This window comes from Episyrphus balteatus, chromosome 2 (assembly GCF_945859705.1).
Source record: "Episyrphus balteatus chromosome 2, idEpiBalt1.1, whole genome shotgun sequence".
Classification (NCBI taxonomy): domain Eukaryota; kingdom Metazoa; phylum Arthropoda; class Insecta; order Diptera; family Syrphidae; genus Episyrphus; species Episyrphus balteatus.
Genome location: NC_079135.1, coordinates 69,058,189 through 69,080,814, shown reverse-complemented (window position 1 = coordinate 69,080,814; position 22,626 = coordinate 69,058,189). Strand labels below are relative to the sequence as shown.

Genomic DNA, 22,626 nt, shown 5'->3' with positions numbered 1-22,626 from the left:
ATTTGTTACTTAGAAAAGTGGACACACAAAATTTGCCCATGTCTATATTATCTATGTATATTACATACATATATCTGCTATATGCAAACAACATAGTGGTACACTGGATAATTCCATTTATTAACCAAAATTACCAACATGTGATATTTTGGATTTGGACTAAATTTCTCAATATTCCTATCGATGTGTTCATTCAGAAGATTCTTTGATTGAAGTATCTATTTGAATTTTCTATCGGGAAATCCGATTGGATTTGACTCCACCCAGGCCTTATTTTGAATTTTCTCGCCTTTGACTTCCACAGCTTGGACGGGTATGTGACAGAGGCGTACGTTGACTAAATTTTGGGGCTCCTTTGATATTTGGGAACCCATTTGATATAGAAAATAAGAACAAATAAAAAAGTACGTAAACGCAATACTTTCTTTTTGGGGCCATTGGATTCCGAGTAAAAGTGCCAGAAAAGGGCTGTTAATAGCCCTATTCTGCCATCCTCACAAGTCACAATAACCTCACCAAGCAAAATGAATTTGATTTTGTGAGGTTTTCGTATCACAAGAACTTTTGAATTTGTGATCTACTCTTAAGTAGGTCAGAATTTCTTAAAATTATCTGCCTTCCTTTGGAGATGGTGTACTACACAACATGACAAGGAATCTAGACGAATAAATGTGTCTACGAATATTAGTATTTAATTAGAAAATAGTACGAATTTATTAGTAAATACTACGAATTTAATGCATCAAATTACGAATTCATTCGTACGAAGAATTTACGAATGTTATTAGTTATATGTACGCAATAATTCGTACAATGTACTCATAAAAGTTGCTTAATTTTTGTTTACGAATAATATTAGTGTATTGAACGAATAAATTCGTGGATATTACTACAGTTATTAGTAAAATTTCACTAATGCATTCATAAATATTTCACTGCACGAATACTTCGTGTATTTTACGAATATGCGTACAATGCACGAATATTTTTGTTACGAATGCCATTCGTAACCAGAAGATCATATTTTTGTTATTTGATATACTAATAATCTACTCATGAGAAGTCTACCGCATGGGGAACTTCCAACGCTTGTCAGTACTAGAAAATAGTCAAAAGAAAACAGAAAAAAAATTTACAGCTATAGCTGGGCTGGTGAAGACATAAACAAACAATAGAACGCGCGAATTGTGATTGAGTTTATTTGTGAATTTGGTTCGTGTTTTCCATAATAAATAATATAAAAATTTTTGATTTTGTTCAATTATTCGGAAATAACAATTTAAAATTTGAAAACAAGCTTTTGTATTTAATAGTTAGTTAATCTTTTTTTTTCAAAAACACACTAGAAACCTTAAAAGCGAAAAATATGACAACTTTATATTTTTTTGTGTCACCTGATTTCGGAACATTTACTATGCAGTGCTGCCAATTTTTCTCGCTAAGCCCCAAGGCGTTTTGTTTAACCAGTTAAGCCTGGTGGTAATAAAAAACACACTTATCATTAAAAAGTTTAACATTTGGTGTGTTTTTTATTACCACCGGTCTTAACTGGTTAAAAAAAACGCCTCGGGGATTAGCGAGAAAAATTGGCAGCACTGCATACTAAATGTTCCGAAATCAACTGACACAAAAAAATATAAAAGTTGTCATATTTTTCGCTTTTGGGGTTTCTTGTGTGTTTTTGAAGAAAAAAAGTTTAACTAACTATTAAATAAATATTTAAAATAATAATTGTCATTCCAAACATCATTTTTGATGTTTTTAAACAAATTCTAAACAATTTACGAACAAGTTAATTTGATAGCACAGATTTAAATCTGTTGAAAAAGTTAAGTCCAGAGAATTCTCCGGGCTAAACAACTAAGCCCAAGGGGCTAAAGTGTTGTTGCATTTAACATGTAAATTGCTTAGCCCCGACTGCGTAATAAAAAACACACCTATTAGCCTATTCTGTTACCTATTAATATATGTACTTAATTAAACTAAACAAATACCAAAAGAAAATAATATTTCTTCTTTGTTTTATACGCTGATGAAAATGACGCTCGATTTCGTGGTTTACAAGGTGTTTTTACCCCTTAAATGATTTCGAAAACATACAGTGTGTATTTCTTTATTTTTTCCGGATAAGGAATAGAATAGACCGGCGAGAAAAAATAGTTTATCCAGAATATCCAGAACGCAAAAATAAAGAAACAGAAATAGCTTAAAAAGAATGTCAATCAGCTGTTCAACCAATTTTTTTTAGTTAAAACACAGACACATATAATAAAATCATCTTTTATTATTTCTTATATTTCTATTTTCATGAATAAGATGGTGAAATAAAACAATTAGAATAAAAACTTTTGTGTTTATAATTTATTTTTTCCTACCTACAATTTTTATTATTTATGTGCAAGAATTACTTCAGAGCGCATTTTAATTTTGTTTTTGTTGAAAAACTGACAGTTTCTCACTACACCTACACACAATATGCGAATGTGTGAAAGAGTATATCATAAATTGCAGAATCCAGAGGTCTGATTTGGAATAAAAAGAATGCATTCCAAATATTCCGGAATGGAATTCCGAGGAATAAAGAAACGAAATAGGTGTGTTCCACGTTTGTGGAATATTCGGAAAAAAAAAGAAACACACGCACAGTGTTTGTTGTTAGTGTGTGTGAACATTTGTGTTTTGTTTACCTTTTCCCTGCAGAGAAATGTCATATTAGAAAAGGAAAAGACGAAGATAGTTTTGGGAATTTCCCTATTGGGCTTTTAAGCAATCTGTCTTTGTCTATTTCCTTTCTATCATAACTGTTTATTAAAGAAGTACAAGAAAAAACCAACCAATCAAATCAAATCAATTCTGAGGAAAACAAACGAATACATGCATAATACATACGCCAGTTTTCCTCAGAATTGAAATGTCAAAAGTTTTTTTTTCTGTTTTGTTTATTTTTTCCTCGACACTGACGTTTGGCTTAAATCCCAATTCAAATGAACTCATCATTTAAAACTTCAAAATGAACACGTCTAAAAATAAAAGAGATGGTGCTTTTTTTAATTTCTGGCAACACCTCAAATATGCTTGTGCTCGTGACAAGTGACAGCTGTCATGTGCATGAGTTATCGCAAAAAAGTGCAGAGCAAAACAAAAGATAGGATGATGATGAAGAAAAATACTAGCATTTAGCATATCTTCTTGATTAAAGTGGTTTTCCTTCCATCACAAAATAGATAAGAATTACAAAAATATACTCATATAATAGTTCGCACAAAGCAGACAGTAATTGATTCAATTCGCAACAGAGGGTGTAAGTTCTAATACATATAAATATTTATAAAGAACTAGACAAACTTTATTTTGTTTATTTATAGGAAACGATAAATTAACCCTTTTCCAGCTATCAAATGTCTAGATTTCTAAACACAAACAACGCACTTATCTTTAAATATTGTTTGACCACCACCTACAAACGTGTATTATTAAATAATCAAAGTTGTCTATCGACGAGCATTGCCAAGCACTTGTCAGTGAAAACAACAACAACAACAATTGATCAGAAAAACATTCAAGAAGCAATTGAAAAAACTAATTTGCGTTCAAAAAGTTTCCATAAGTAATAATTAAACATTAATTTATTTTTTATACATTCCAAAGAATTGAAACTTTATTTTGTTTTAGATATCAACGCGTTATGGATGTACCTGAGGGATTATTCCGAGGAAAGGCAGACAGATTCAATGGAGTTACAGTAGACGCAAGTGAAGAGTACGACGAAAGTGTTGATTTTGCGGAAAAATTACAAAGTAAGTGCAGATCGTAGACAAAACAAATAATATTGACTCTAATCAAAATTTTCATTTTTTATATGATAAAATAGAATCAATTGACTATTGGATTGAAAATGGTCGACGAGGCGTATGGTTCAAAGTGCAGACGAAACATTCGCAATTTATACCAGAACTGACAAAGGTAAATTATGACGATTAGATTTAAGAATATGTTATAATGCAGTTGATTGTGAAATCAATGATTTACGCTAAGCAGATATCGTAGGTACCTACTTTTATTTTTTTGATCTAGAAAAACTTATCAGTAAATAAAACTCAAAACAATTATGCATAGTTCTAATAATGATGTAATATCAACCACAAAATTTTGGAAACTTATAAAAAAAAAAAATTAATAAACAAACTTCAAATTAAGTCCAATTAGATTGTACATAGATGCCAAATTATAATTTTCACGGCGCTTTTAAATTGAGTGAGCCTGAGATCCAATCAAACCAACATACATTTACAGCCATCTCAAAACAATCCACCAAGGCCCCTGCTCTGTAACTTTATCACTGGCGATAAACGTTTTTCGACGTCTCTAAAATCCACTTTTTCCATAAATAAAGCAAAATTTCTTTCAAATTCAGAATTTATGAATTAAAAAATTATGATCGGGAACAAAATTTCTTTTATTTTTTTTGAAGTCATTCAAATATTTTATCGCCAGTGATAAAAGTTACAGAAAAGCTTGTAAATTATCAGCAAATTTCTATTGCATAAAGAATTCAAATAGACGTATAACTACAAGTATCGTACAGTTGTAACTTCAAACAAATTTACAAGTGTGGGGAATGTTTATGTTTCATAAAAGTATTTGCGCCAAAATTTATTAGTTACAGAATTGTAAATACAAGCGAATTTTTTTACAACAGTAGAAAGACTAATAATGAAAAATATGGTGTCTAATTTTGGGTCATTTGGAACTTAAATGATCAAGCATTATAATCAAGAATCCTCACCAACTCTTGGGTGTTAATGATAGAAAAAAATCGACTAGTTTTGTTGACATTTAATGGAAGACCTTAGATAGTTAAAGTCTTTCTTATCTAGAGACAAACAGTCTTGGCTTTAAATTCTATATGTATTCATCTCCCTGCAATTTGCACTTAAGATAGGAGCTTTTTAGTTTAGGTATTTGCGTTTTAAAGGATATATGTAAGTGAAAGTGAAACGACTTGAACTTAGGATTCATCTTGGCGCCATTTTTATGGAATCTCAATTACTTAAAAATACTGCGTTGTTATTGCACTAGAATTTCCATATCGACGGTTAAACTTCGTAAGTCGTTTTTGCAAGTTTTTCAGAAATCAAAAAACAATATGTTGTGTTTCTTGTTTTTGTATGGGATCTATCAATACGAGCTTTTGAATTTCGTCATTCCTGAAAAATGTTCAAAACAACATTGTTGAACTGAATATACCAAAAGATAGCTCAGAATTTTCTGAATTGTTTGCATTATTAATATTTTTTCGAATTTTTTGACTTACGAGGTTATGAAGTTTAACCGTCGATATGCCTTCACTATACAGACTACAAGACTTGGACTTCTCAACCATACCATTTAAAGATCTATTAAAGATCTTTCCAAAAATACTTAATTTTATACATGCAATAATTTGCACTGAATTTCAAGTTTGTAGCTTCATCAGTTTTTTAGTTACGTTGCACGCCGGATTTGGGGACTGTCTATGAACTTTTGATGCTTCATATAACGCTTAAACCATTGAACAATTTTTTTCAGATAATCAACAATTTTTTACGTACAAAGTGCAAAAAGTTCCACAGGGATTTCCTCACTTAACGCGGAAAAACAATTTAAGATTAAATTTAGTTATTTTTCCTTAAAGATTAATTAACCTATAGATAAATGTTAAGTTCATTTATGAGTACACAAAAACGTTGGAAATTAAATTTCGCGTCTTTTATGTTAAGAACAATATTGTGAATATTAAAAAAGTTACAAGCCAAAAAAAATAAAAAAAAATGATAATTTTAAAGTTTTGAGCACTTTTTATCAAAATATGACAAACCTTCGAGAAAAGATTGTTCCCCTTAAAATTCTCTACAACTCTGCTATACAACTTTTTTTTATATCGCTATAAGTACAAAAGTAACTAATACTTTTTTGTTTTAATATTACATTAGTATCATATTTCTCGCCAGTTAATTAGGTATTCATACATGACAATGACCCAAACATGCATCAAAAATAGTACAACATATGTTTTCGGACGAAAAAATCAATGTTTGCACGTAGCCATCTCAAATTCACGATCTTAACCCCATAGAAAATTTATAAATTGATGTCAAGATTAAGCTTGGGGATACAAAATTCAAAAATTCAAACGATCTTTGGGCCAGAATCAAAGAAGCGTGGTACCGTACTCCACAAAGTGGATACCAGACGTTAGTTGAAAGTTTACCAAAGGGGTGCCAAGGAACTTTGAAAAACCGTGGTCTACTAACAAGTTACTAACATAGTATTAATGAATTTATTGGAAATTGTAAGAATTTTTGCTTAGAAGTGATTATTTTTATGATTTCCGGAATGTGTGCTAATTCCTTGTCCACAAGGAAAAAGGATAATCATAATTTTTAAAAATTCAATTGAAATGAAATTATTTATAATTATTAATTTTATGAATCTCCATAAGCTAATGCATGCACTGATATAAAAATTATAATATATAAGTTAAAATTAAAAGGTCCCAAATAAATCCAATTTTTGTAAGAAACATCAAAAGTGTGCTATTTCTTTGTCCATAGCTGTATACTCTGTTGCTTTCTGGCTGATGAATCACTAAAAATCAAGCTTTGTAATTATTTAGACTTAATGATTCCCAGAGGGAAACCAAAGATTACGGTACTGTCATATTTATAATGAAAATAGAAAAGTTAATTTTGTTGAAAAACGGCTCTAACGATTTTGATTAAAGTTTTGTCTAAAGAATAAGGTGGGGCTTAATATTTTGAACCTTTCATGCCATAGAAGTGATTTCTAAATTTCTCGTAAGCGATTTAGCCGATTTAAATTAAAATTTTCATATAGAAACTTTAGAGTAATATTAAAACTTAACAATTTTTTTCAAAAACACATTTTTAGATAAAAAATCCTGTTTTTTTCAAACGATTTTTTGAATTCTTTTGAAAATTATTTCTAGGTGTTGATTAATATTTTCTTAAAAATGGCATATGAACTTTTTTTTGTAAAAGGTAAAGAACATTTAGTACATACACTTCGCGTCACTTGAATAGAAACAACATTTTTTCTTTAGAAAATAGCGATTGGCGCTTTGGTGAGGTAACTAAGTAAATTTTTGGTTTTGCATTTTCAAAGAGGAACTTGTAACAAACAATGTTAAAAAACAAAAAACCCAAAACAGAAACCGTATGGCTTCTAGTTGCGTTTTTTCGCATTACCTCACAAAAAAACAGTGTTTTTTTTTTTGCGTCACTTGAAACAAGCTCTTAAATTAGATAAAAATGATGAAAATTCATGGAAAACACTAATTATAGTAAAGCAATATTAAGCTTTGACATTATTTGCACATTATAACCAATTATGAGCTACGAGCTACCAATAGGCACCACAGAAAATACATAAATAGAATTTAACATTGAAAATGCACTTCTACTGTACACAATCGTGGACCTAATTGGAGAAAGTGATAAAAGTGTTTGGTAACTTCTTACAAATTAAGAAAATCACATTTTCTACAATTTAAGGATTGAATAAGTGAAATAAACTTTCGTTTTTATCCGGAATGCATCTGTTTTGTTTGTATTGCGTTGTTTTTTCTTGAACTATCCTTGTGCAATCTCTAAGACGATTGTTCTTCCACGTTCCTAAACTTGCCAAGAGCTTCTACCATTATTTCTTTGTAAAAGTTAGCATCTGTTTTTGAAGCGTGAAGCTTCAATTTTGCTATTGCACATCATAAAAACAAAGCGTATTACTATAACACATTTTAGTGCCCTTTATTGGCGATGCGATAAAGGTTATTCTTTTATAAACCAATGAAATAGGGCTAATATTAACGTGGTCCATCTGAGTTGGTATGTTTTCCTTTAAAAAACCACTCTTTATATCACTACTTTTCAGTTCGAATGCAACTATAAAATAGTTAACTTTTTTGTAATCTTAGAAGAACTTAAAATGTTGTTGCATTTTGAGGCTTTTTTAATGTTGTGCACCTTTTATAACTTCCAGGATGGAACAAACCAACACGTTTCCATCGCACTAACACCACGTTTTTGACCGATTTTAGCGGCAAAGTGAAGAAAATTGCATCTAGTTTTTAAGTTATTTTTTTCTCTGCTCGTGACTTGGGTCTCACCTGTCTTATTTTTTGATTTGATCGATAGTTTACGATATTTTAAAAATTATCTCATCCAAATTTGGCAAATTTTCCAATATCTTTCTCAATTTTGCATAGTGCAGGTGCATTTCCAATGTTAGCTGCTATTTATGCATTTTCTGTGGTGCCTATTGGTAGCTCGTAGCTCATAATTGGTTATAATGTGCAAATAATGTCAAAGCTTAATATTGCTTTACTATAATTAGTGTTTTCCATGATTTTTCATCATTTTTATCTAATTTAAGAGCTTGTTTCTATTCAAGTGACGCAAAAAAAACACACTGTTTTTTGTGAGGTAATGCCAAAAAACGCAACTAGAAGCCATACGGTTTCTGTTTTGGGTTTTTTGTTTTTACAACATTGTTTGTTAAAAGTTCCTCTTTGAAAATGCAAAACCAAAAATCTACTAAGTTACCAAGTGACGCGAAGTGTATACAGGCAAAAAAAAAAATTAGTAAAAAAATCGTTTTTAATATTTTTTTTTTTTTTTCAAAAATTCATTTAAGTACAAAAAAAAACAAATGTGATAGGTACTTTGTGTTGTAGTGGAAGTCATTTAAAGCGTTATTTTAGTCATTATAAAAATAAATTGTATATTTGTTACATTCCAAATGAATTCTTTTCATAATAAGTTATTTGAGGTACTTGAAACATAAGTGCAAGTACGTGCGGCCGTGCATATTTTTACTTGCGATATAGGTACTATAGGGCAAGTTTAGGATTCGTAAAAAAAATCGAACTCGAGATAACAATTTTACATGACATTACGATGATGGAGAATGCCAAAAAAGTGGGTCCGGCAATTCTGTCTGTCTGTCTGTCTGTGTGTCTGTCTCTATCTGGAGCTGCAGCCTAAACGAGTGAAGTGATTTTCTTCAAACTTGGTAGTTAGCAGTTTTTGGTGATTCCCTAGAGGGGAAATTGAAATTTTTTTTTTATGACCAAAACTAACGGTACCTGCCATATAACGGAAATAGAAAAGTTAATTTTTTTCAAAAACGGCTCTAACGATTTTGATTAAAATGTTTGTGTGTAGTACTACACCTAAGAGCCAACTTTTTAAATAAAAAAAATATTTTTTGTACCGTTATTAACGGTGTGACAGGTACCGTTAATAACGGTACCTGTCACAGAACGGTTTTTTTCGTTTCTGAATATCTCGTACAACATTAACCCGATTTAAATGAAAATTTTTATACAAACGTGTGTAAGTAAAGATAATATTAAAAATTTAGAAAATTTTCAAAAAACGCATTTTTGGATTTTTAAAAAATATTTCAAATTTTTTTTTTGAAAAATCAATTTTTTGAAAACGGATCAATGAAAAATTTTGAAATTTAGTTTTTATGTGTAAATTAATTATTTCTTCAAAATGGCATACCAACTTTTTTTTTGAAAAATGTTAAAAAATTTTTATACATAAAAAATTATTTTTTTAAAAAACGGCTCCTACAATTTTCGAAAATTTTTTTCTAAAAATATCTTTTTATACAAGAAATAAAATGGCATATTTGTTTTTTTTTTTTAAGATAATTTAAAACGGAGTTTAATTAATTATAAAAACAGATTTAATTTTTTTATACTACTTATGATATTTCTTCAAAATATCAAATTTTAAATTTCTTGAATAAAAAGCTTTAACATTATAGTTACTTTAAGCATAAGAGCAAGTACGTGCGACCCCAGTCGTGCAATTTATTTATTTACAATTAGGTTCTTATAGCTATAGGGTTTTACAAATTTAAGCAACTTGAACAGTTGTGGATTTTATTATTAATTGTTCCTTGTGCCCCTGTGGTACCATAGCTACACAAATGTTCAAAAAAGTTGTAATTACCTGTTGTGTCGACATTTATCGAACGCAAAGTAATGTATTTTAGAATATTTTGTCCCAAATATACCAATAACTTCTCGTAATCACCTATTGGACTTCAAATCTGAATTATTAAGGACAGCTCTATTAATCGCACTAGTATTACAAGACTGCTTGAGGTGACATCATATTTTACACAATAACTTTATATTTATATATCTAATATTCTAAATAATTGTTGAATAGTTAATTGCATTATTTTTATAAAGGAACTTGATAAAAAAAATTATTTTTTTTATAATTTGTAAATAAACATTTTTTCTCTGATTCAGCGAGATTTTTTTTTTTTAGTTACAACAGTCTTGTAATACTAGTGCGAAATATAAGATGCGAAAATGAACTTTACTGCACATGTTTCTATTCCGATCTGCTTTTCATAATTAAATGTACCTTTTCATAAATAAATTCCAAACCATAATATTCAATAATAAATTCTATTTTCCAGCGAGGGTTCGATTTTCATCATGCGAAAAATGGCTATGTGATGCTCTTTAGATGGCTACCTACCGATGAAACCGTTAATATACCAGTTTATGCCCATACTTTGTGTGGAGTTGGTGGGTTGGTTGTAAACGATAAAAACGAAATTCTTGCTGTAAGTGACAAATATGCTTTAATACCTAATAGTTGGAAACTTCCCGGTGGCTATGTTGAACCAAGTAAATAAAAATGAAAAGCCTTTGTTTAATTGACTGACAATTTTTATTTTTTAATTTTATAGAGGAAGATTTCGTAGATGCAGCAATTCGTGAAGTTCGTGAAGAAACAGGCGTTGAAACAACATTTGATACTGTTATTGGTGTTCGACAATCACACGGTGGTAGTTTTGGATGTTCCGATTTATATTTTGTAATTGCTCTCAAGCCAATAACATCCGAACTCAAGGCTTGTCCACGAGAAATTAGCAAAGTTCAATGGATGCCAGTGTCTGAGTATTTGCAACACCCGCACGTTCACGAAACTAATAGACAGTTTGTAAGAACGTTTCTACATTACAAGGATTCGGGAATTAAATTTAATTGTGTTGAAGCGACGCATCAAATTCTAAACCGCAAATACTGCCTCTATTTGGTAGAAAAAGAAGCTGAGCAGAAGTAAGCACCTTCCAAGTTAAGCTAAATAAAAAATACGTGTTAAATAATTTGTTTGGGTATTACGAAACATTAATTTATTAATGTAAATAAAAGAAAAATCTATTTTTGTAATTATTTTGAAACTGTAGATAAAACATTATATTTTACTTAGATTTTGAAAGGAACTACTTTTTTTAAGTATTTTATGTTGGTTATCTCTTTGTTTAATAAATTTGTATAGGTTCTTTTTGAATATTAGCCAGATTTGCAAAATCAAATGAAGCGATTTGCCTCAAACTTGGTATGTATGTAAGGCTTTTAATAGAGAAGAGAGCAAATTGAAATACAGTCGACGCCCTCTAAATCGAACTCCCTTTAAGTCGAATTCCCTCTAAGTCAAACTTTTTCACCATTTTTAATGAACAATTTTGAAGAAAAAATATTAAATAAATCCCTCTTTTTCGAATTTCCCTCTAACTCGAACCGATTTTCGAGTCCCGTTAAAGTTCGACTTAGAGGGAGTCGACTGTATTTGTAAGACCAAAATAATTAACGATAGCTGCCATATGACCAATATGAATAAATTAATTTTTCTCTAGAACGAGTTATACGATTTTGATTAAAATGATCCTACTTTTAAAATAAAATGTTTTTTTTTTTTTTTGAACCGTCATTAGCTGTATTTGTGATCGAACTGATTAAACCGGTTTCAATGAACAGATTTTGTAAATTTTGCAAAATTTTCAATAAAACAAAATCAATCATTTTTGAAAAATCATTAAGGCCGAAGAATTTCCTTGAATTTTTTTTTTTAATAATTGTTTTAATAATTTCTTTAAAACGGCGCACACATATTAGGTCTGTTCCAGACTTTTTGTGCCTAAATTAGGCAGTCTGTCAAATTAATGAGAGTTGGGAGAGAATTTTCTCAGAAGGAAATAAAAAAACGAAAGACTGCCAAAAAGTCTGGAACAAGATGAACACCATTATTCAACACAATTTCATATTTTATGCTTATTCGATAAATTCAATTTAAAAATCACTACAATTTGATTTGTTTTCATCTTTATTTATTTGTTTGAAATCCGTCAACTTTTCATTTGACAGAACTCATATTTCTGCCGGAAGAAATTCTTTGGGCTAAATTTGTCAGGGTGGGGAAATGTTTTACTCTCTCGTGAGCGCTCTCTTCTACACAATTTTTGAAGTTGGGAACAGACTCGGACCAAAATTGACAATGTTGGCCTTCGACAAATTTGATGTTTTTTGGAGCAATATTTTGTCAACAATTAGTCCTTAAAAGCTAAAATCTTCAAAGACTAAGAGATTTGTTTCCAACATTTTATGCACTTTTGAAAATGATGTGTTCGACACTTTTGTCCGAAAACATAGGATGTTCATTTGGCCATTACCATAAATAACTGTAAAATCAGAACAAACAGATGGAACGCCCTGTTTTCCTCAACAAGGTTATTGAACTAGTATTTATCTGAAAAGAATTTAGTGTTTTTCAACAGAATTCTTATTTTTAAAAGTGGAATAATGACTGAAACTCCATTCCTCAATAAATAATCTACTTCCAACGCATTAAAAGAAAACCAGCATATGTTATCAAACAAATTTTATTAATTAAAACTTTTTATACAAATTTAATTTAGAATCTATAAGAGCGGCCTTCGTCAATGATATCAGTGCGATACACAGGTTGTGATGGTTGCGGTTGGTTGGGTGAATCGGGATGATATTCATTTGTTCTCGTGTTGGATGAATCCAAATTGTCTGGCGACTGGCGTCTAAAACGATAGGTGCGTTCTTGATCGATATTGTCGGTGCGGTATACTGGAGTCGGGATGGTATTCATTAGTTCGGGTATTTGACTTGTCGAGATTGTCTGTAGTTTGCCGTGCTACACGGACAGGAGTAATTCGTGCCCTGTCACGATCTGGTCGATATTCCAAGGTTCTAACGCGGGGTGAATCCCTTGCCGGTCTGTACTCCAAAGTTCTAATTTGAGCAATGGCACAGTCCAAAGCAAGTGCTAGGAAACAAACTATTAACAATTTTGAAGTCATTGCAATGAAGCTTTACTGTTGATGAATTAAATTCAACTGATGCTATTTGAATTTATTGGTTGGCTTTTATACCTTGCTAGTTCACACTTAAAAAGTACCTCCAAATAAGATAACATTACGAAGGGGAGTTCCCATAGATTTTAGCTGTTTCAGCGGGAGGTGATATTTATTTGTTAATAACTTATATTTTTTTATTACATACTTGCATTGATAAATGATTAGCAAAGAAATATAATAATTTTTTTTTATCTCTAGTGTAGAAATATAAAAATTGTGTCGTAAAAAAATCGAGCTTGAAACCCAGCAAAAGAAAGCAAATCTATAGTGTTACCGAAATAGTGAAGATAATTAAGTTTTTAAAATAAAGTTCAGGTAAAAAGTGAAGATGAGCTTGGGATTTTGTATGCAGAAAGAGAATAGAAATAAAATTTAAGTTAAGGAAAAGCATAATGAGGATGTTATAATGATTTAATACTGCTCTTAACATCATTAGTTTGCAAAAAGTACGTTTATTCTATATTTTTCAAAAAATTCAAAAAAATAATTTCAAAAACCCTTGATTTTCGTAGGAAATTTATCCAAGATTTCAAAACACTACTTAATTTCAGAAGTTGCTGTGATATTGATGGTTAAAGACAAAAAGATTCTTTCCGTTCAAAATTCGATATCTCAGCTTCGAAATGTTCATATCAAACTTAAAAAACAAATTTAAGCTAAATGAGCTGATAGGTCAAGTTGAAAAAAATTTTCCCAAGTAGAATTTTTAATAGGATTGAGCCGAACAATAAGATTGAAAAATTATGTCATTGTAAGTTCTTAAAGCTAGAAAGTTCAGTCTTTCAAACCTAAAACTTCAGTGTGAACGTTTTTAAGGGAAATACCTGCGCTACAGTCACTTTAAAAACCTCAAAAAATTTGGAATTTTTGTTTGATCCCTTAATTTTTTTCCTCTCAATACATGAACGTTAATCGAGAAAAATTAATAGAAATCTAACAAATTGGCGGATTTTGAAAAAAAAAGTTTAATGGTTCACGCGAAAATTTAATGAGGTTCATGGAATGGAGAAACATTATAGAGGCTGTTAAAATATTCCATTCAATTGGACAATTTGTCTTCTATAGTTATAACTACAGCATATTTGTTAAATCCAGTTACGAGAAAAACGCGTTCAAAGTTTATCAGCCCTATTCTGCTATTCACGTGAATCTCAGATCCGATTCATAAATTCGATTCACTTTAACTCTACCTTGTCATATTCTGCTGTCCATCGGGTAAACTGCATTATCATACCTCTATTTGACGTCCACGTGAACGTCAACTTAAAAAAAATTGCGACGAAGTAAATTAAAAAAAAAACAAATTTTTATTTGCATAGAAAAAATATAAACAACCGATTACATAATAACAAATACTTAAAAATTTATGAAAAGTGGCATTTTGCTTAATTTTAATAATGGTGAATTTATTTTTACAACCAAAAGTGACAGATCCGCAACTTTTTGTATGCGGATTGAAAATGTATTTAGCAAGTTTATTCACGTGAATAGTGGAATACCGAACTACATTACCGATATTACCGACGCGACGTGAGTTTGGATTCACCCCAAAGAATAGCAGAATGGCAATTGGTGAATATTTAGAGATTATTCCCCCCGATGGATAGCAGAATAGGGCTGTATGTTACAGTTTAAGTTACTAATGAAGGGTTGCTTTTAGGATGGCCAACTAAAAATCTATTTGATCAGATGAACTCTTTTTTTTATTGAAATATGAAAGAAAAGTGTTCGATTTTTCAACAGATTTCACACTAGTGGTCTCCTGAAAACAAAAGATTTACCAGAAAAATTGCCTCTCAACATGTGTAACATGCATAAGCCAAATGATTTGTTTTTTTTTTTTTTTTTTTATGAAAGGTTAATCAATGATCAGATGATATATCTATAAAACAAAATAATAACTTACATGAACATAGGTATATACATGTACCTAATCAAGAAAAACTACTCGTATATGAAGGGTCCAAGGGAAAAACAGCACAAGTCCATTCCAACTCATTCCGAGAAAAACGCATTTTAAAATTTTGTTCTTCATACAACTTAGTACTAAAGGCACGTCAATTATTTATTTGCTTAGCAAGGCTTAAATTTGTTTTCTTAAAGTAAGGATGCCATCAGACAGTGCTCAGTAAAAACTACGAGACCTCATCATTGACAAAAAGTGGACATGTGTCGTTTTTCCCCTGGACCCTTCATATACATTAGGTTGTCCGTTATTTCCCAAAGTGATGTTTTCGGGGGAGACACCCCCTAGATCGAAAGCTTAGGGCCTAAATAAGGGGAATTTAGCAAAAAAAATTTTTTTTTTTAATGTTTGATAATTCTGGTTGGAAAACAGTTACTTTAAAAGATCACATTCAAAATTTCCCGTTAAAATTTTTTTTTATATTTTATTTCGGTTTTTGAAATTATTAGCTGTTTTCGTAGTTTTTGCTTTCACCTATCACACAATTTTAAATGCAGTTTTATTGGTTTTTAATTCTTTTCAAATATTGCATTCAAAAATTTGTGAATAGTACCGATGCGGCGGTACTAAATGTTAACGTTAAGGCCTGAAACTTTTACAGTATTTTTTTTTTGTCATTTCCAACAATATTTTCAACAATGCTTTGAACAAAAGAAAAAAATTTTTTTTTGAATCAGTCTAATATATATACTTTTTTACCATAGAAAAATCACCTTGGTTGAGAAACAAATACATACAATTTTGAAAGTATTCCCCCGATTAGGGTTATCTCTTCGATGTCGAGATCATTACAAAATTAGCAAGGTATAAAAGGCAACGCGTGAACATACAAAAGCATCAGTTAAAATCAATTTAGCAATAAACTAGCTTCACTGCAATGACTTCAAAATTGTTGATAGTTTGTGTCCTAGCGCTTGCTTTGGACTGTGCCATTGCTCAAGTGAGAACTTTGGAGTACAGACCGGCTAAGGACTCACCCCGTGTCAGAACTTTGGAATATCGACCAGATCGTGATCGAATTACTCCTGTTCGTGTAGCACGTCAATCGTCAAACTACTGACTATCTGGAATAGTCAAATACCCGAACCAATGAATACCATCCCGACTCGCCAAGACAACCACAACCATCCAGATAAGATTATCTAGAGAGGGCAATAAATTAGTTTTGATTTTTATTAATTTAGAAAAATAAGCTCTTCAATTAATGTGCCAAACAGTGCTGAATGCAGCATTATGTGTATTGGATTGGCCGTCGAAAATAATTTTGCTGACCAATGTTCGGTATTTCTTAAAGCAAACATGCCTTAAATTCTAAAAAGATTAATAAAAGTAAGTTACCTACTCATAGGTAAAAATTTCATAACTGACTGTATTTAAATTTATCAAGCATTTCAAGTACCTTCCTACTTGAAGACTCCTTCGTCTTCTTCTTAACTTTTATATCAAGATCAAATTCTATAGATACTGGTAAAAGTCTACTTTAAATTGAGTTTCTTAGGTTCAACCATTCGTTATGGGCTGACTGTAGAATGTTAAGTGGTGTTTGTTAATTAATAAACTTAAATCATCATCACAAAGTTAAGTCAAAGCTTAAAAAAACATCTTCTAAAATTCAGAAGATGCAGTAGGTACTTGTCCTTAGTTAAAAGGACGTTTAAGTTTTCTTCTTTCTTTCGCTTCCTTTTCTTTTTATAATTCAAGGGCTTAACTACATTTCTTTCTGGAAGGATACCTATAACAACAACAAGAAAACTCTTTTTATACATAATTTGCATGTTTCCAAATTGAAAAGCAAAAGTTGATTACATTTTCAACTCAAGGGGTATAAGACCACAAAAATATGCGAGAGAAATAACAACAAGAAAACGCGAGTCACACTTTACTTTTCGTATGAATTTAATTTTTAAAACATGTTCATTGATTCAATGTTCTGTGAAGTTCAAGCTTTTATTGTCTTCTTAATAAGGTTATTATGACTCTGAGCTCAAAGTATCTTTGTCACAGTGCAACGTACCACATTGGTGCCGTCATCAAAGTCTGTCAAAGGATAGAAATATAAAACCGAAAAAAAAATAATTTTTGAAAACAATATAAAAAAAAATTTAATATTACACATGTGTCCAGGTCAAGTCATTTGAAAGGTAGGAAATGCTTCAATTATGTAGCACCAGTAACATTAACGTTAGAATTCCCCATTTTCGTCGGCATGCAAAAGTAATTTGAAAAATACTGCATTTTTAAGTCTTAAAGTAGCAGCCTGTTATTGGTAAAAAACTTAACTATCACTCTTTATTATTTGCATAATATTTAAAAAAAAAAAAACCTTTATCAATATACGATTTTAGAATTTTAAATACATAGTGACAGGCTCTTTTTCAAGGAAACCTCCATCAACAAAAAGTTCTTATCAAACAAGACATATAAATCATGCATTAACTCTACTTTTTTTTTCTGATTTATGTCAATCACATACCATTTCTATGCTCAAAAGTCATAAATCGAATTCAGGAAGCGAAGCGTACGAAACCCACATCCTAAAAATTCTGATTTATATTTTTATGCCAACATGTAGCCAATAATAAAAGAATTAAATAGGAAAGTTAAAAAATAAAATAAAATATTAAATCAATCTTTCCTCTTTCTGTACAGTTACCAGTTGATATGGGTTTTTCTTTTTTATAATATTAAAGGATTTTTTTATCAATGGATATTGGCTAGACATGCTCTACGTTGAAGGAGCTGGCATAGGTTACAAATAATAAATAGATGTGACTTATTGACTTTTATTGTAGTATCTCACGACCATCAAATTAAATGGTCATTAATTACCGTCAATTTAGATTTTTTCGGAAAGTAAAGGAATGCGGTCAAGCAGTTAATTGACTTATCTATTTAATAAGTTTAATATGTATAATCGAGCCAGCTGAAAGCCACTTGTAGGTATGTATACATACACATATGAATAAGCTATGAAATATGACCTTAAGTGAGATGTACTTGTTACTATAAATATGTGATTCCGGGGGTAGGCAAAACTTGTAATTCACAAACAAAAAATACTTGTGCCAATTTTTTATCGCTCCGAGGAGAATGCTCAAAAAACAAAAATTAGCCTCTTTGTCTTGAAAGGCCATAAATTGTAGATAACAAATATGATTTTTTTTTCAAACACCATCCCCGGAACAATGACGACATTTAATTTCAAACTAAACTATGTATAGTGTGTTTTTTTTTTTCAGCCAAAACTTATTTCAGGGTAGTCAGATTATTTTTATTTTAGTTCCATCAAGTGCAGCTTCGAAAAATACCCTAAGATGATATGTGCCATAAGCTAAGAATTTTTTTTTAAATGACTCTGTTCGCTTGTTTTTGATCAAAATGCTTATGATAGACGAAGAACCCGCTGAAATATTTGCATGTGTGTAAAACTCCATTTTAACATAAACGGTCACTGTGGCGTATGTGGAGTATTTTTTTCAGTTTATGAAAATACCGCCGATATCCAATAATGTCAACAATTGATGACCTATGTCGTAACATCTCCAAGTTTTAAGCTGGACGCATTATGTTGATTTGTGATGATCAACAATAGGTCAGCAAAGTTTCAGTTGTGGAGGTTAACTTATGGACCAAGTGCCAAGTGAAGTACTGCTCGATTTCACGAATCGCAACGATTGAAATTGGTTAAAATCAAGGAATGTTGCGAATGTTCCATCTTGTTGATAGTAAAATGACAGATGAATTCAAAAATGATATTTCACTGGCATTCAGCATGAAAAATAACACGTCCACATATAACGGCCAACAATTAAAAGAAAACAGTGTTGATCGACTAAAACTTACACATGAGGCTTTCAGAATAGAAACTTGTAATTTAGATGGGTATTGTAGTGCATACAAAATCGAAAATTTGAGATTTTCAGTTCAGGGGGTGAATACTACGCCCATTTTCGCAGAATTTTCATCAAATATTTAAGAGCACTTCTGATTATCGTAGTATCTTGAAACTTAGGAGATTGGGTTAAGAGTAGAACTATACATATGAAAAAGTTTAAAATTTGGGAATTTAAGCCAGGGGGCGTGGTAACCGCCCATTTTTTGCTGAATATTGATCAAATTGATTTCTGATTATCTTAGAATTTTGAAACTTGGTATAATGATACAAAGAAAAAAATTTAAAATTATAGAATTTTATCTAGGGCACGTAGTAAGCGCCTATTTTCGCTGAATATTCACCAAACATTATAGAGCACCTCTGATAGAATCTTATAAAGCTTGGTAAAATCTTGTGCAAAAGAAATATTTAAAAAATAGAAATTATTCTCTAATCAGAGAGAGTGGTCCCCACCCTTAGATATTCGAAATATATAAAAGACTGGTACTTCACTTCAACTGCCTTAAAAGAATAAGGAAGTATCAAAAGCTTTCGATTTTCTAGGGGAATGTACTGGAATAACCAAATAATATAGATTTTAAATTTAACAGCAATATCTTGCAAAAAGTAGTGAAATTACAACAAAAACATAACTGTGAAAATAAGATGCAAGTTCTCTTATGCTTAAATAATGCTGGCACAAAAAGGACTGAGATGCAAAAGTTAACCAAGTTCTTATGTTTGGTTTTTAATTTGTATCAATTGAATCTTAATTGTTTACTTGTAATCCAGTTAAATAAGGGTTTAACCTCGGAATGAATGTTAGTAGAAATTTTTTTTGCTCAATATCTTCCTTTTGCCATTCTATAACATATCTCAAAAGTCTAGAAAAATCTCATGTCCGCTTGCTGCGATTTCAAGGTCATATCGCGAAATGGAGATTTTCAAAATTAGCAAAAATAGGCTATGGTAGTATATACACATATGATACATGATTTCAAGGTATTTTTTAATGCTGATTCCAAAAAATCTAAAATTAAGACAATCTGACGTCTCTGGAAAAAGTTATACCTGTTTTTCATCTGTCAACTCATATTATTATAACAGTTGCAAACTTACTGCCGAAAAACCCTTAAAAGTTATGGTAGATGAACCAAATTTTGCATGAAAATTTAAGAATCCATCATTATTAAAAATCAAAACAATCCCTTACAAAAAATATATATACCTACGATATAATGGTATTTTTTGATGGAGGGGCAAATTTTAGGATATGCACTGAAGAAGATTCTTGTTCTACTTAGGAATAAGTGCAAATAGGCTAATTTTTTCATTTTAATCTTTGTTTGGATATTCTTTAACTACCCTCAAAAATCTAAAAAAATCTCATGTCCGCAAGTCCTAATTTTCTTGGTTTGAAAATAAGGTGCAGATTTTAAATAATTAATAAGAAAAGTTTAAATTTTTATATGTATACCAAAATAAGCGACATGATTTAAAGGTATTTTTTAACACTAATTCCAACAAAACTCACAAACAAGTCAACCTGACCACCCCTGAAAAGTAATGCACCTTATTCATGTTGATCTGACACAAATATCTGAAGTGTAGTTTTCCAATTTTTTAAAATCTGCACCTTATTTTCAAACCAAGAAAATTAGGACTTGCGGACATGAGATTTTTTTTAGATTTTTGAGGGTAGTTAAAGAATATCCAAACAAAGATTTAAATGAAAAAATTAGCCTATTTGCACTTATTCCTAAGTAGAACAAGAATCTTCTTCAGTGCATATCCTAAAATTTGCCGCTCCATCACAAAATACCATTATTTCGTAGGTATATATATTTTTTGTAATGGATTGTTTTGATTTCTAATAATGATGGATTCTAAAATCTTCATGCTAAATTTGGTTCATCTACCATAACTTTTAAGGGTTTTTCGGCAGTAAGTTTGCAACTGTTATAATAATATGAGTTGACAGATGAAAAACAGGTATAACTTTTTCCAGAGACGTCAGATTGTCTTGATTTTAGATTTTTTGAAATAAGCATTAAAAAATACCTTGAAATCATGTATCATATGTGTATATAATACCATAGCCTATTTTTGCTAATTTTGAAAATCTCCATTTCGCGATTTGACCTTGAAATCGCGACAAGCGGACATGAGATTTTTCTAGACTTTTGAGATATGTTATAGAATGGCAAAAGGAAGATATTGAGCAAAAAAAATTTCTACTAACATTCATTCCGAGATTTACCCCTTTTTTCTCCTTATTTTACTGTATTATTGGCAATTTTTCAAATTACCCCAAAAATATGAATAATAATTAAATTGTCTAAATGTAAATATTTATACAAAAATAAAACACACACTGATCCATAAAACTAAAAATTTTAAATCGATTTAATTCAACGAAACGTGAATGTTCTGAGGATATCTGGTCTTATCCAATCTGTAACGCAACAAAAAAAAAAACATCTATCTTCAAGTCTTTACCAAACACCATAAAACAACTTTTAGAAATAAGAAACATTATTGAAAGTTCAAAAAATGTTCATACATTTTTGTTTAAAAAACTCTGCGAGTAAAACCTTACGACTGACTACTTGTGCATTCAGCTTTTTTATCCACTGAACTGTTATTTACAAAAACAAAACAAAATAAAAATACTACTTCCTCTCTTCAATGTTTATGCTGGATTTATTTTCCTCATGGTGTTCAACCTGAACAGAATTACATGTAACCCTTGCTTTTAAAATATACTCGAAAAGAAACATAGTAATGTCTGTGTTATGGAGCTAGAAGCTTAACGAGTAGAATAGAGAATACTTTGCTACAAATCATTTTTCAAGAAAAATAAAAACATATTATGACAGGTATTAAAAGGGAAATGGAGATAAATGTGGTCTAAGCATTAAATGTAAACGGAAACCGGGAATTCCATTTAAGTTGTTTGACATATATTTGTCGATTTTTTTTTTCTTGCAGTTTTTTTTCTAGATTTTGTCTTTTAAAGTTTTTCTATGTTAAGTAGCACAGTATGAAAATTTGAAAAATTGATAAGTAATTATACTTTCACTTTACTTAAAAGGTTTTATTTAACGTTTAATTTCAAATGAAGTCATTAAATCTACAAACTAGAAGCTCCTTTATCTTAGCTATTTATTTAATGTTTAATACTGCCTTCACACAAAAAAAGCAGAATTTACATACAAATATATTCTCCTGTCCCAATTCATAGAAATTTTAAAATGTGCTTTAATATTTTATCTTAATTGCAATATGTTGTCAGTTGTAGACTAATATCTATAAAATAAATTAATTAATATATGAAGGATTTTATTTTATTAGTTTTTTAAATGTTTGAGAACTTATTTTATACAGCACAGTTATGCACATACTGAATAAAAACTTTATTTAAATAAATAAAAATTTGTTGCACTCGAATAGAACCATTGGAGCTCGATGCTTTAATTAATTTGATTTTTTTTTTTTCATATTCTACTAGATTATTGTAATAAAT

At 30.3% G+C, this 22,626-nt stretch overlaps 2 protein-coding genes across 2 annotated transcripts in view; one reads left to right on the top strand and one right to left on the bottom strand.

Annotated features, from left to right (window-relative positions):
• LOC129909824 (serine/threonine-protein phosphatase 4 regulatory subunit 2) overlaps nucleotides 1-22,626 on the bottom strand; it is a 97,921-nt gene that overhangs the window by 37,918 nt on the left and 37,377 nt on the right. The gene's annotated exons all lie outside the window — the stretch shown is intronic.
• LOC129909830 (uncharacterized) lies at nucleotides 3,115-11,263 on the top strand. The gene is made up of 6 exons (XM_055986936.1): nucleotides 3,115-3,301; nucleotides 3,366-3,607; nucleotides 3,673-3,797; nucleotides 3,872-3,963; nucleotides 10,504-10,717; nucleotides 10,780-11,263. The coding sequence occupies exons 2-6, from the start codon at nucleotides 3,399-3,401 to the stop codon at nucleotides 11,154-11,156; spliced, it is 1,017 nt and encodes a 338-aa protein (XP_055842911.1). The 5' UTR covers nucleotides 3,115-3,301; nucleotides 3,366-3,398; the 3' UTR covers nucleotides 11,157-11,263.

What these genes read in the sequence shown, in the direction of transcription:
- LOC129909830 (XM_055986936.1), top strand. Translation starts at nt 3,399, where the DNA reads ATGTCTAGATTTCTAAACACAAACAACGCACTTATCTTTAAATATTGT. An exon ending in TTTTGCGGAAAAATTACAAA is followed by an intron (nt 3,798 to 3,871) that starts GTAAGTGCAGAT and finishes ATGATAAAATAG; the next exon opens with AATCAATTGACTATTGGATT. An exon ending in CGGTGGCTATGTTGAACCAA is followed by an intron (nt 10,718 to 10,779) that starts GTAAATAAAAAT and finishes TTAATTTTATAG; the next exon opens with AGGAAGATTTCGTAGATGCA.